Genomic DNA, 13,126 nt, shown 5'->3' on the forward strand with positions numbered 1-13,126 from the left:
CATGGAGAGAGAGAGAGATGTGGCAGTCCTAAGAGCATGGAGAGAGAGAGAGATGTGGCAGTCCTAAGAGCATGGGAACCCAGTCTATGTTCTAACATGGCTGATTATTTACAGTTGAGGACATCCACTCTTTGACCTACTTCATCTGTGGTGCCTTAATGGACCAGAAGCTAACGCTAGCAGTCACATGTATATTAATGGACTCAGGCTAATGCTAACGTCACTCTCTATATTAAGATCAGTTGCAGAGAGTTGCAGAAGTGTAATATGGGATGAGACATGAATACTGTATATAACAAACAAGGCTCTGATTGGATGGGACCCGTATACTGTATATAACATACAAGGCTCTGATTGGATAGGACCTGTATACTGTATATAACAGACAGGGCTCTGATTGGATAGGACCCGTATACTGTATATAACAAACAAGGCTCTGATTGGATAGGACCCGTATACTGTATATAACAAAGTGGGCTCTGATTGGATAGGACCCGTACACTGTATATAACGAACAAGGCTCTGATTGGATAGGACCTGTATACTGTATATAACATACAAGGCTCTGATTGGATAGGACCTGTATACTGTATATAACAAACAAGGCTCTGATTGGATAGGACCTGTATACTGTATTCAACAAACAAGGCTCTGATTGGATAGGACCTGTATACTGTATTCAACAAACAAGGCTCTGATTGGATAGGACCTGTATACTGTATTCAACAAACAAGGTGATCCCTCATTAGATAAAAACCCTGGTGTGTGTTTGTTATGTAGGGGTGTCCTTGAGTATATAGGTTCATAAAGAGAGGGAGAGAGGAATGGGGGAGGCGGGGGGAGAGAGAGATAGAGAGAGAGGAAGAGAAAGGGGGGTAGATAGAGACAGACAGAGGGAGAGAGGGAGATGGAGAGAGAGGTACAGGGATAGAGAGAGAGAGAGAGACAGAGAGAGAGAGGGGGTAGATAGAGACAGACAGAGGGAGAGAGGGAGATGGAGAGAGAGGTACAGGGATAGAGAGAGAGAGAGAGACAGAGAGAGAGAGGGGGTAGATAGAGACAGACAGCGGGAGAAAGAGCGACAGGGAGACATCACAGTCAAATTGTGTTGTTCCTCAAAAGAAAGACATGGAAACAACCAGACATTCACAGCCCAGACAGCTGTACAACATCAGACATTCATACAGATGGGCCCAAAACAGCACAGAAGATACCAGTTGCAATCTGAGCCCTGCACTCTTCAATATTTACATCAACAAATTGGCCATTATTCTAGAAAAATGCTCAGCCCCTGGTGTTAGTCTCCACAATTCAGAAGTTAAATTCCTACTCTTTGCAGATGACCTATGCCTGCTGTCACCCACAGCACATGGCCTACAGCAGGGCCTGGACCAGCTAGAGCAGTACTGTAAGACCTGGGCCCTGGCAGTAAACCCCAAAAATACTAAAATAATGATTTTCCAGCGAAGATCCACATCTCAGGGAATTAGACCAAAGTTCTCAATTGGTACAAAATATATAGAGTACTACAGACACTGCAATTACTGAGGTTTAAATATATAGAGTACTACAGACACTGCAATTACTGAGGTTTAACAATAAGCTCAACTGGACACCTTAATGAGGCAGTGAATGAGATGAGAGAGAAAGCACGCAGGGCGTTCTGCGCCATTAAAAAGCCAATTCAAATTCATATACCTATTAAAATTTGTCTTAAACTAATTGAATATGTCATTGAACCAATTGCACTTTATGGCAGCGAGGTGTGGGGTCCACTTGCAAAACAAGATTTCATCAAATGGGACAAACACCCCATTGAAACCCTGCATGCAGAGTTCTGTAAGATTCTCCAACATGTCCAGAGGAAAACTACAAAAAAAATGCATGCAGGGCAGAATTAGGCCAATATCCACTAATAATAAAAACTAAAAAAAGAGCAATTATGTTTTGGAAACATCTAAAATACAGTGACCCCCTCTCATATCATTACCAAGACCTGCAATGCCAAGAGCTGAGCAAAGAAAAGAGTCCCCTCATCCAGCTGGTCCTGGGGCTGAGTTCACTAACCTGTTCTACTAACACACTGAAGTCTCAGTCCCCTCATCTAGCTGGTCCTGGGGTTGAGTTCCCAAACCTGTTCTACTAACACCCTGAAGTCTCAGTCCCCTCATCCAGCTGGTCCTGGGGCTGAGTTCACAAACCTGTTCTACTAACACACTGAAGTCTCAGTCCCCTCATCCAGCTGGTCCTGGGGCTGAGTTCACAAACCTGTTCTACTAACACACTGAAGTCTCAGTCCCCTCATCCAGCTGGTCCTGGGGCTGAGTTCACAAACCTGTTCTACTAACACACTGAAGTCTCAGTCCCCTCATCCAGCTGGTCCTGGGGCTGAGTTCACTAACCTGTTCTACTAACACACTGAAGTCTCAGTCCCCTCATCCAGCTGGTCCTGGGGTTGAGTTCACTAACCTGTTCTACTAACACACTGAAGCCTCAGTCCCCTCATACAGCTGGTCCTGGGGCTGTGTTCACTAACCTGTTCTACTAACACACTGAAGTCTGAGTCCCCTCATCCAGCTGGTCCTGAGGCTGAGTTCACTAACCTGTTCTACTAACACACTGAAGCCTCAGTCCCCTCATCTAGCTGGTCCTGGGGTTGAGTTCACTAACCTGTTCTACTAACACACTGAAGTCTCAGTCCCCTCATCCAGCTGGTCCTGGGGCTGAGTTCACAAACCTGTTCTACTAACACACTGAAGTCTCAGTCCCCTCATCCAGCTGGTCCTGGGGTTGAGTTCACAAACCTGTTCTACTAACACACTGAAGTCTCAGTCCCCTCATCCAGCTGGTCCTGGGGCTGAGTTCACAAACCTGTTCTACTAACACACTGAAGTCTCAGTCCCCTCATCCAGCTGGTCCTGGGGTTGAGTTCACTAACCTGTTCTACTAACACACTGAAGTCTCAGTCCCCTCATCCAGCTGGTCCTGGGGCTGAGTTCACAAACCTGTTCTACTAACACACTGAAGTCTCAGTCCCCTCATCCAGCTGGTCCTGGGGCTGAGTTCACAAACCTGTTCTACTAACACACTGAAGCCTCAGTCCCCTCATCCAGCTGGTCCTGAGTTCACAAACCTGTTCTACTAACACACTGAAGCCTCAGTCCCCTCATCCAGCTGGTCCTGAGGCTGAGTTCACAAACCTGTTCTACTAACACACTGAAGCCTCAGTCCCCTCATCCAGCTGGTCCCGGTGCTGAGTTCACTAACCTGTTCTACTAACACACTGAAGCCTCAGTCCCCTCATCCAGCTGGTCCTGGGGCTGAGTTCACAAACCTGTTCTACTAACACACTGAAGCCTCAGTCCCCTCATCCAGCTGGTCCTGGGGCTGAGTTCACTAACCTGTTCTACTAACATAATGAAGCCTCAGTCCCCTCATCCAGCTGGTCCTGGGGCTGAGTTCACAAACCTGTTCTACTAACACACTGAAGCCTCAGTCCCCTCATCCAGCTGGTCCTGGGGCTGAGTTCACAAACCTGTTCTACTAACACACTGAAACCTCAGTACCCTCATCCAGCTGGTCCTGAGGCTGAGTTCACAAACCTGTTCTACTAACACACTGAAGCCTCAGTCCCCTCATCCAGCTGGTCCTGAGGCTGAGTTCACAAACCTGTTCTACTAACACACTGAAGCCTCAGTACCCTCATCCAGCTGGTCCTGAGGCTGAGTTCACAAACCTGTTCTACTAACATAATGAAGGACCAGAACATCCAATCAATCAGAATTAACCAAATTATAACACAGTCAAAACAAGACGACATTGCTTATTGGGAAACACAAGAACAAACACAAAGCAAAATGCAGTGCTATCTGGCCCTAAATCGACAGTACACAGTGGCTACATATTTGACCATGGTTACTGATCAAAACCTTAGAAAAACCTTGACAAAGTACAGGCTCAGTGAGTACAGCCTTGCCATTGAGAAGGGTAGACACAGGAAAACCTGGCTCCCTGTAGAGGAAAGGCTCTGCAACCACTGCACCACAGCAGAACCTGAGACAGAGCTGCATTTCCTGACAAAATGTCAACAATATAGAAAAAGAGGGAGAGATAGAAAGAGAGAGAGAGAGACGGGGAGAGAGATAAAGAGGGAGAGAGATGTGGAGAGAGACGTGGAGAGAGAAAGAAAGAGAGAGAGAGAGAGAGACGTGGAGAGAGAAAGAAAGAGCGAGAGAGAGAGACGTGGAGAGAGAAAGAAAGAGAGAGAGAGACGTGGAGAGAGAAAGAAAGAGAGAGAGAGAGAGAGACATAGAGAGAGAGAGACGTGGAGAGAGAGAGAAAGAGAGAGACGGGGAGAGAGAAAGAAAGAGAGAGATGGGGAGAGAGAAAGAAAGAGAGAGAGAGACGGAGAGAGTCTTTGAACAGCAGTTCTCCTCTCTTCAGTCTCATGCTATAAGTACTGGAAAGCCTTATAGTGAGCAGAGTTATAATGGATGTAATGGTTATAATGTCTGTTTAATCTACCTGGGGAAGCACAGCAACACGCTATACCATACTATACTACACTATACTACACTATACTACACTATACTATACTATACTACACTAAACTACACCATACTACACTATACTACACTATACTACACTAAACTACACCATACTACACTATACTACACTATACTACACTATACGACACTAAACTACACTATACGACACTATACTACACGGAACTACACTATACTACACTACACTATACTACACTATACTGCACTACATCACCCCATGCTATACTCCGCTGTTCTACACTACGCTATACTACGCTATACTACACTATACTACACTATACTACACTATACTACACTATACTACACTATACTACACTATACTACACTGAACTACACTAAACTACACTATACGACACTAAACTACACTATACGACACTATACTACACGGAACTACACTATACTACACTACACTACACTATACTACACTATACTGCACTACACCACCCCATGCTATACTCCGCTGTTCTACACTACACTATACAACACTATACTACACTATACTACACTATACTACACTACACTACACTATACTACACTACACTATGCTACACTTTACTGCACTATACTACTCTGTGCCGTACCACATCATACTGCGCTATACTTCACTATACTACACTGTACCACACTATACTATACTACACTATACCATACCACACCATACTGCACCATACTCCACTGTACTATACTACTGCACTACACCACCCCATGCTATACTCCGCTGTTCTGCACTACACTATACTACACCATACTACTCTATTTCGTACCACACCATACTACACTATACTCCACTATACTACACTGTGCCATACTATACTACACTATACTACACTATATTACACTATGCTACACTATGCCGTACCACACCATACTGCATCATACTCCACTATACTATACTGCACTACACCACCCTATGCTATACTCTGTTGTTCTATACTACACAATACTACACTCTATTGTGCTATACTACACGATACTACACTATACTACACCAAACCGTACTGTACCATACTCCACTATGCTATACTGCGCCATATTCCGCTATACTATACTGAACCATACTACACTATACTACACTGTACCACCCTGTACTGCACTATACCACACCCCACTATACTGCACCATACTCCGCTATACTATACTACACTATACAGCACCACATTATACTAGGCCACGCCCCACTATACTACACTGTACTGCACCATACTATACTATACTACACCACCCCACACTATACTGCACCATACTCCGCTATACTATACTACACTATACAGCACCACATTATACTAGGCCACGCCCCACTATACTACACTGTACTGCACCATACTATACTATACTACACTACACCGCACTATACTACACTATACTACACTAAGCTGCATTATACCATACTATACTACATTATACCACACCACACTATACTGCACTCCACCACCTCCTGCTATACTCTGCTGGTCTATACTGCACTATACTACACCACCTTATACTAGACCACGCCACACTATACTACACCATACCGCACTATACCATACTATACGTCACCATACCACACTATACAACACTATACTACACTATACTGCACTGTACCATAATATACTGCACTATACTACACTGTACTACACTATACTACGCTATACTACCCTGTACTACACTATACTACACTATACTACACCATACCGTACCGCACCATACTGTGCCATGCTCCGCTATACTATACTGCACCATACTACACTGTACCACGCTGTACTGCACTATACCACACCACATTATACTGCACCATACTCTGCTATGCTACACATCACTATAGAACACCACCTTATACTAGACCACGCCACACTATACTACACTATACTACACTGTACTACTATATACCATACCACACTATACTGCACTATACTCCGCTATACTATACTGCACTACACCACCCCATGCTATACTCCGCTGTTCTTTACTACAATATACTACACTATACTACACCACACCGTACCACACTGTACTGCACTATACCACACTCTACTGAACCATGCTACACTATACTACAATGTACTGCACTATACCACACTATACTGTATCATGCTACACTATACTACACTACACTACACTTCACTATACCACACTATATCGCACAATATTACACTGTGCTATACTATACCACACTATACAACACTCTACTATACTACACTACGCTATGCTATACCATACCATACTACGCTATACATCACTATACTACACTATACCGTGCTATACTATGCCACACTGTGCTATATTATGCTACACCATATCACACAAAATATACCATACTCTACCATACTGCAATGCCACACTATACTATACCATACTATACTGCATCCTACCACACTATACCATACTATCACATAGTGTGATATATACCACACTATACTACAATATTCTACACCATACTGCACCGTACCACACTATACCACACACACTATACTATACCACAGTGTAGTATATAGCACACTATACTGCACTACTCTACACCATGCTATACTGCATTATACTACACTATACTATACTACACTACACCACCCCATGCTATACTATACTTTTCTATACTACCCCACATTATACTAGACCACACCATGCCACAATATACTACACTATACCACACCACACTGTACCACGCTACACTATACTACGGTATACTACACTATACTACACTATACTACACCATACTGCACTTTACTATACCACACCAGACCACACTACTACACGCTATACTATACCACACTATACAACACTATACCATACTATACTACTCCATACAACACTATGCCATACTACACTACACTATCCTATACCGTACTGCGCTATAACACACTATGCTATAGTATACCACACGATGCTATAATATGCTACACCATATTACACAGGATATACCATACTATACTATACTACACTACACTACACTACACTGTACTACACTGTACTAAACCACACTGCGCTTCACTATACTATACTATACCACACTACACCATACCACACTATATTGTACCACGCTGCACCATACTGTGATATACTACACTATTTATTTTTTATTTATTTTACCTTTATTTAACCAGGCAAGTCAGTTAAGAACAAATTATTATTTTTAATGACGGCCTGGGAACAGTGGGTTAACTGCCTGTTCAGGGGCAGAACGACAGATTTGTACCTTGTCAGCTCGGGGGTTTGAACTCGCAACCTTCCGGTTACTAGTCCAACGCTCTAACCACTAGGCTACCCTGCCGCCCCAAAGTCTGCCGACTTTGTTGACAAAAATACATAAAAAAACGTATTGATTCGTGACCTCTACAAGGTCATCCGTACTATGCTATACTATACTATGCTATGTTATTATATGCTATACTATACGATACTATACAATACTGTATTATACTATACTATGCTATGCTATACTATACTATGTTATACTATACTATTCTATGTTATACTATGCTATGCTATACTATGTTATACTATACTATGCTATGTTATACTATGCTATGCTATACTATGTTATACTGTACTATTCTATGTTATACTATGCTATGCTATACTATGTTATACTGTTCTATTCTATGCTATACTATGCTATGCAATGCTATGTTATACTATACTATTCTATGTTATACTATGCTATGCTATACTATACTATGTTATACTGTACTATTCTATGTTATACTATGCTATGCTATACTATGTTATACTGTTCTATTCTATGCTATACTATGCTATGCAATACTATGTTATACTATACTATTCTATGTTATACTATGCTATGCTATACTATGTTATACTGTACTATTCTATGCTATACTATACTATATTGACCTGGGGTGGCACTGCAACACACTATCACTGAAACATGAGGGCAGTTTATTCATGAATCAGAGAGAGAGTCATGACTCACTGAATCACTGGAACATGAGGGCAGTTTATTCATGAATCAGAGAGAGAGTCATGACTCACTGAATCACTGGAACATGAGGGCAGTTTATTCATGAATCAGAGAGAGAGTCATGACTCACTGAATCACTGGAACATGAGGGCAGTTTATTCATGAATCAGAGAGAGAGTCATGACTCACTGAATCACTGGAACATGAGGGCAGTTTATTCATGAATCAGAGAGAGAGTCATGACTCACTGAATCACTGGAACATGAGGGCAGTTTATTCATGAATCAGAGAGAGAGTCATGACTCACTGAATCACTGGAACATGAGGGCAGTTTATTCATGAATCAGAGAGAGAGTCATGACTCACTGAATCACTGGCAGTTGACTTCACTACTCTGATTCTTTCCCAGTTGATTCATCTCTCTGTGTCTCTCTCTGTCTCTCTCTCTGTCTCTCTCTCTCTGTGTCTCTCTCTCTGTCTCTCTCTCTTTGTGTCTCTCTCTTTGTGTCTCTCTCTGTGTCTCTCTCTGTGTCTCTCTGTGTCTCTCTCTGTGTCCCTCTCTGTGTTTCTCTCTGTGTCTCTTTCTCTCTCTCTGTGTCTTTCTCTCTCTGTGTCTCTCTCTCTGTGTCTCTCTCTCTCTCTCTGTCTCTCTCTCTGTCTCTCTCGCTCTCTCTCTCTGTCTCTCTCGCTCTCTCTCTTTGTGTCTCTCTGTGTCTCTGTGTCTCTCTCTCTCTCTCTCTGTCTCTCTCTCTCTCTGTCTCTCTCTCTGTCTCTCTCTCTGTCTCTCTCTCTCTCTCTCTCTCTCTCTCTCTCTCTCTCGCCTCCAGAGGATCAGCTCCCCTCGGGTTTCCCCACCATAGACATGGGTCCCCAGCTGAAGGTGGTGGAACGCTCTAGAACGGCCACCATGCTGTGTGCTGCTAGCGGCAACCCCGACCCAGAAATCACCTGGTTTAAAGACTTCCTCCCTGTCAACACCACCAATAACAACGGGCGAATCAAACAGCTCCGTTCAGGTATGGAGTGATCAGCGGGAAAATACTGGCAACTAAATGTTACCCCCCTCTTTCTAATCCTGTCTAGTCCTCCTCCCCCCCCCTCTTTCTAATCCTGTCTAGTCCTCCTCCCCCCCCTCTTTCTAGTCCTCTATCCCCCCCTCTTTCTAGTCCTCTCTAGTCCTCCACTACCCCCCTCTTTCTAATCCTGTCTAGTCCTCCACTCCCCTTCACTTTCTAATCCTGTCTAGTCCTCCCCTCCCCCTCTCATTCTAATCCTGTCTAGTCCTCCCCTCCCCCCTCTTTCTAATCCTGTCTAGTCCTCCCCTCCCCCTCTCTTTCTAATCCTGTCTAGTCCTCCCCTCCCCCCTCTTTCTAATCCTGTCTAGTCCTCCACTCCCCCCCTCTTTCTAATCCTGTCTAGTCCTCCACTCCCCTCTCTTTCTAGTCCTGTCTAGTCCTCCCCTCCCCCCCTCTTTCTAATCCTGTCTAGTCCTCCACTCCCCCTCTGTCTAATCCTGTCTAGTCCTCCCCTCCCCCCTCTTTCAAATCCTGTCTAGTCCTCCACTCCCCCCTCTTTCTAATCCTGTCTAGTCCTCCACTCCCCCCTCTTTCTAATCCTGTCTAGTCCTCCACTCCCCCTCTTTCTAGTCCTGTCTAGTCCTCCTCTCCCCCTCTTTCTAATCCTCTCTAGTCCTCCACTCCCCTCTCTTTCTAGTCCTGTCTAGTCCTCCACTCCCCTTCACTTTCTAATCCTGTCTAGTCCTCCTCTCCCCCTCTTTCTAATCCTCTCTAGTCCTCCACTCCCCCCCTCTTTCTAATCCTGTCTAGTCCTCCGCTCCCCCCTCTTTCTAATCCTGTCTAGTCCTCCTCTCCCCCCTCTTTCTAATCCTCTCTAGTCCTCCACTCCCCCCTCTCTTTCTAGTCCTGTCTAGTCCTCCGCTCCCCCCCTCTTTCTAATCCTGTCTAGTCCTCCTCTCCCCCCTCTTTCTAATCCTCTCTAGTCCTCCACTCCCCCTCTCTTTCTAGTCCTGTCTAGTCCTCCGCCCCCCTCTCTTTCTAATCCTCTCTAGTCCTCCGCTCCCCCTCTCTTTCTAGTCCTGTCTAGTCCTCCGCTCCCCCTCTCTTTCTAATCCTCTCTAGTCCTCCACTCCCCCCTCTCTTTCTAGTCCTGTCTAGTCCTCCCCTCCCCCCCTCTTTCTAATCCTGTCTAGTCCTCCACTCCCCCCTCTGTCTAATCCTGTCTAGTCCTCCCCTCCCCCCCTCTTTCTAATCCTGTCTAGTCCTCCCCTCCCCCCCTCTTTCTAATCCTGTCTAGTCCTCCACTCCCCCCCTCTTTCTAATCCTGTCTAGTCCTCCACTCCCTCTCTTTCTAGTCCTGTCTAGTCCTCCCCTCCCCCTCTTTCTAATCCTGTCTAGTCCTCCACTCCCCCTCTGTCTAATCCTGTCTAGTCCTCCCCTCCCCCCTCTTTCAAATCCTGTCTAGTCCTCCACTCCCCCCTCTTTCTAATCCTGTCTAGTCCTCCACTCCCCCCCTCTTTCTAATCCTGTCTAGTCCTCCACTCCCCCTCTTTCTAGTCCTGTCTAGTCCTCCTCTCCCCCCTCTTTCTAATCCTCTCTAGTCCTCCACTCCCCTCTCTTTCTAGTCCTGTCTAGTCCTCCACTCCCCTTCACTTTCTAATCCTGTCTAGTCCTCCTCTCCCCCCTCTTTCTAATCCTCTCTAGTCCTCCACTCCCCCCCTCTTTCTAATCCTGTCTAGTCCTCCGCTCCCCCCCTCTTTCTAATCCTGTCTAGTCCTCCTCTCCCCCTCTTTCTAATCCTCTCTAGTCCTCCACTCCCCCTCTCTTTCTAGTCCTGTCTAGTCCTCCGCTCCCCCCCTCTTTCTAATCCTGTCTAGTCCTCCTCTCCCCCTCTTTCTAATCCTCTCTAGTCCTCCACTCCCCCCTCTCTTTCTAGTCCTGTCTAGTCCTCCGCTCCCCCTCTCTTTCTAATCCTCTCTAGTCCTCCGCTCCCCCTCTCTTTCTAGTCCTGTCTAGTCCTCCGCTCCCCCTCTCTTTCTAATCCTCTCTAGTCCTCCACTCCCCCCTCTCTTTCTAGTCCTGTCTAGTCCTCCGCTCCCCCTCTCTTTCTAGTCCTGTCTAGTCCTCCGCTCCCCCTCTCTTTCTAGTCCTGTCTAGTCCTCCGCTCCCCCTCTCTTTCTAGTCCTCTCTAGTCCTCCACTCCCCCCTCTCTTTCTAATCCTCTCTAGTCCTCCACTCCCCCTCTCTTTCTAATCCTCTCTAGTCCTCCGCTCCCCCTCTCTTTCTAATCCTCTCTAGTCCTCCACTCCCCCCTCTCTTTCTAATCCTCTCTAGTCCTCCGCTCCCCCTCTCTTTCTAATCCTCTCTAGTCCTCCACTCCCCCCTCTCTTTCTAATCCTCTCTAGTCCTCCGCTCCCCCCTCTTTCTAATCCTCTCTAGTCCTCCCCTCCCCCCTCTTTCTAATCCTCTCTAGTCCTCCGCTCCCCCTCTTTCTAATCCTCTCTCCCCCTATTTCTAGTCCTCCTGTCCCCCTCTCTTTCTAATCCTCTCTCCCCCCTATTTCTAGTCCTCCCCTCCCCCTCTCTTTCTCTTTCTAGTCCTCCACTCCCCCTCTCTTTCACTTTCTAGTCCTCCTGTCCCCCTCTCTTTCTAGTCCTCCCCTCCCCCTCTCTTTCTTGTCATCCGCTCCCCTCTCTTTCTCTTTCTAGTCCTCCACTCCCCCTCTCTTTCACTTTCTAGTCCTCCTGTCCCCCTCTCTTTCTAGTCCTCCGCTCCCCCTCTCTTTCTAGTCCTCCGCTCCCCCTCTCTTTCTAGTCCTCCGCTCCCCCTCCCTTTCTAGTCCTCCGCTCCCCCTCTCTTTCTAGTCCTCCGCTCCCCCTCTCTTTCTAGTCCTCCTCTCCCCCTCTCTTTCTCTTTCTAGTCCTCTGCTCCCCCTCTCTTTCTATTTCTAGTCATCCGTTCCCCCTCTCTTTCTCTTTCTAGTCCTCCGTTCCCCCTCTCTTTCTCTTTCTAGTCCTCCGTTCCCCCTCTCTTTCTAGTCCTCCTCTCCCCCTCTCTTTCTCGTTCTAGTCCTCCGCTCCCTCTCTCTTTCTCTTTCTAGTCCTCCGTTCCCCCTCTCTTTCTAGTCCTCCGTTCCCCCTCTCTTTCTAATCAACTGCTCCCCTCTCTTTCTCTTTCTATTCCTCCACTCCTCTCCCCCTCTCTTTCTCTTTCTTGTCCTCCACTCCCCCTCTCTTTCTCTTTCTAATTCTCCTCTACCCCTCTCTTTCTCTTTCTATTCCTCCACTCCTCTCCCCCTCTCTTTCTCTTTCTAGTCCTCCGTTCCCCCTCTCTTTCTAGTCCTCCTCTCCCCCTCTTTCTCTTTCTAGTCCTCCGCTCCCCCTCTCTTTCTCTTTCTAGTCCTCCGTTCCCCCTCTCTTTCTAGTCCTCCACTCCCCCCTCTCTTTCTAATCCTCTCTAGTCCTCCACTCCCCCTCTCTTTCTAATCCTCTCTAGTCCTCCGCTCCCCCTCTCTTTCTAATCCTCTCTAGTCCTCCACTCCCCCCTCTCTTTCTAATCCTCTCTAGTCCTCCGCTCCCCCTCTCTTTCTAATCCTCTCTAGTCCTCCACTCCCCCTCTCTTTCTAATCCTCTCTAGTCCTCCGCTCC

At 46.1% G+C, this 13,126-nt stretch overlaps 1 protein-coding gene across 1 annotated transcript in view; it reads left to right on the forward strand.

Moving 5' to 3' along the window:
- Positions 1–13,126, forward strand: part of LOC135506583 (receptor-type tyrosine-protein phosphatase delta-like) — a 354,431-nt gene that overhangs the window by 160,591 nt on the left and 180,714 nt on the right. The window contains exon 8 of the mRNA XM_064925920.1: positions 9,291–9,479. Within this exon, the coding sequence (XP_064781992.1) occupies positions 9,291–9,479 (189 nt within the window). The remainder of the gene's footprint in view (positions 1–9,290; positions 9,480–13,126) is intronic.

This window comes from Oncorhynchus masou, chromosome 20 (assembly GCF_036934945.1).
Source record: "Oncorhynchus masou masou isolate Uvic2021 chromosome 20, UVic_Omas_1.1, whole genome shotgun sequence".
Classification (NCBI taxonomy): domain Eukaryota; kingdom Metazoa; phylum Chordata; class Actinopteri; order Salmoniformes; family Salmonidae; genus Oncorhynchus; species Oncorhynchus masou.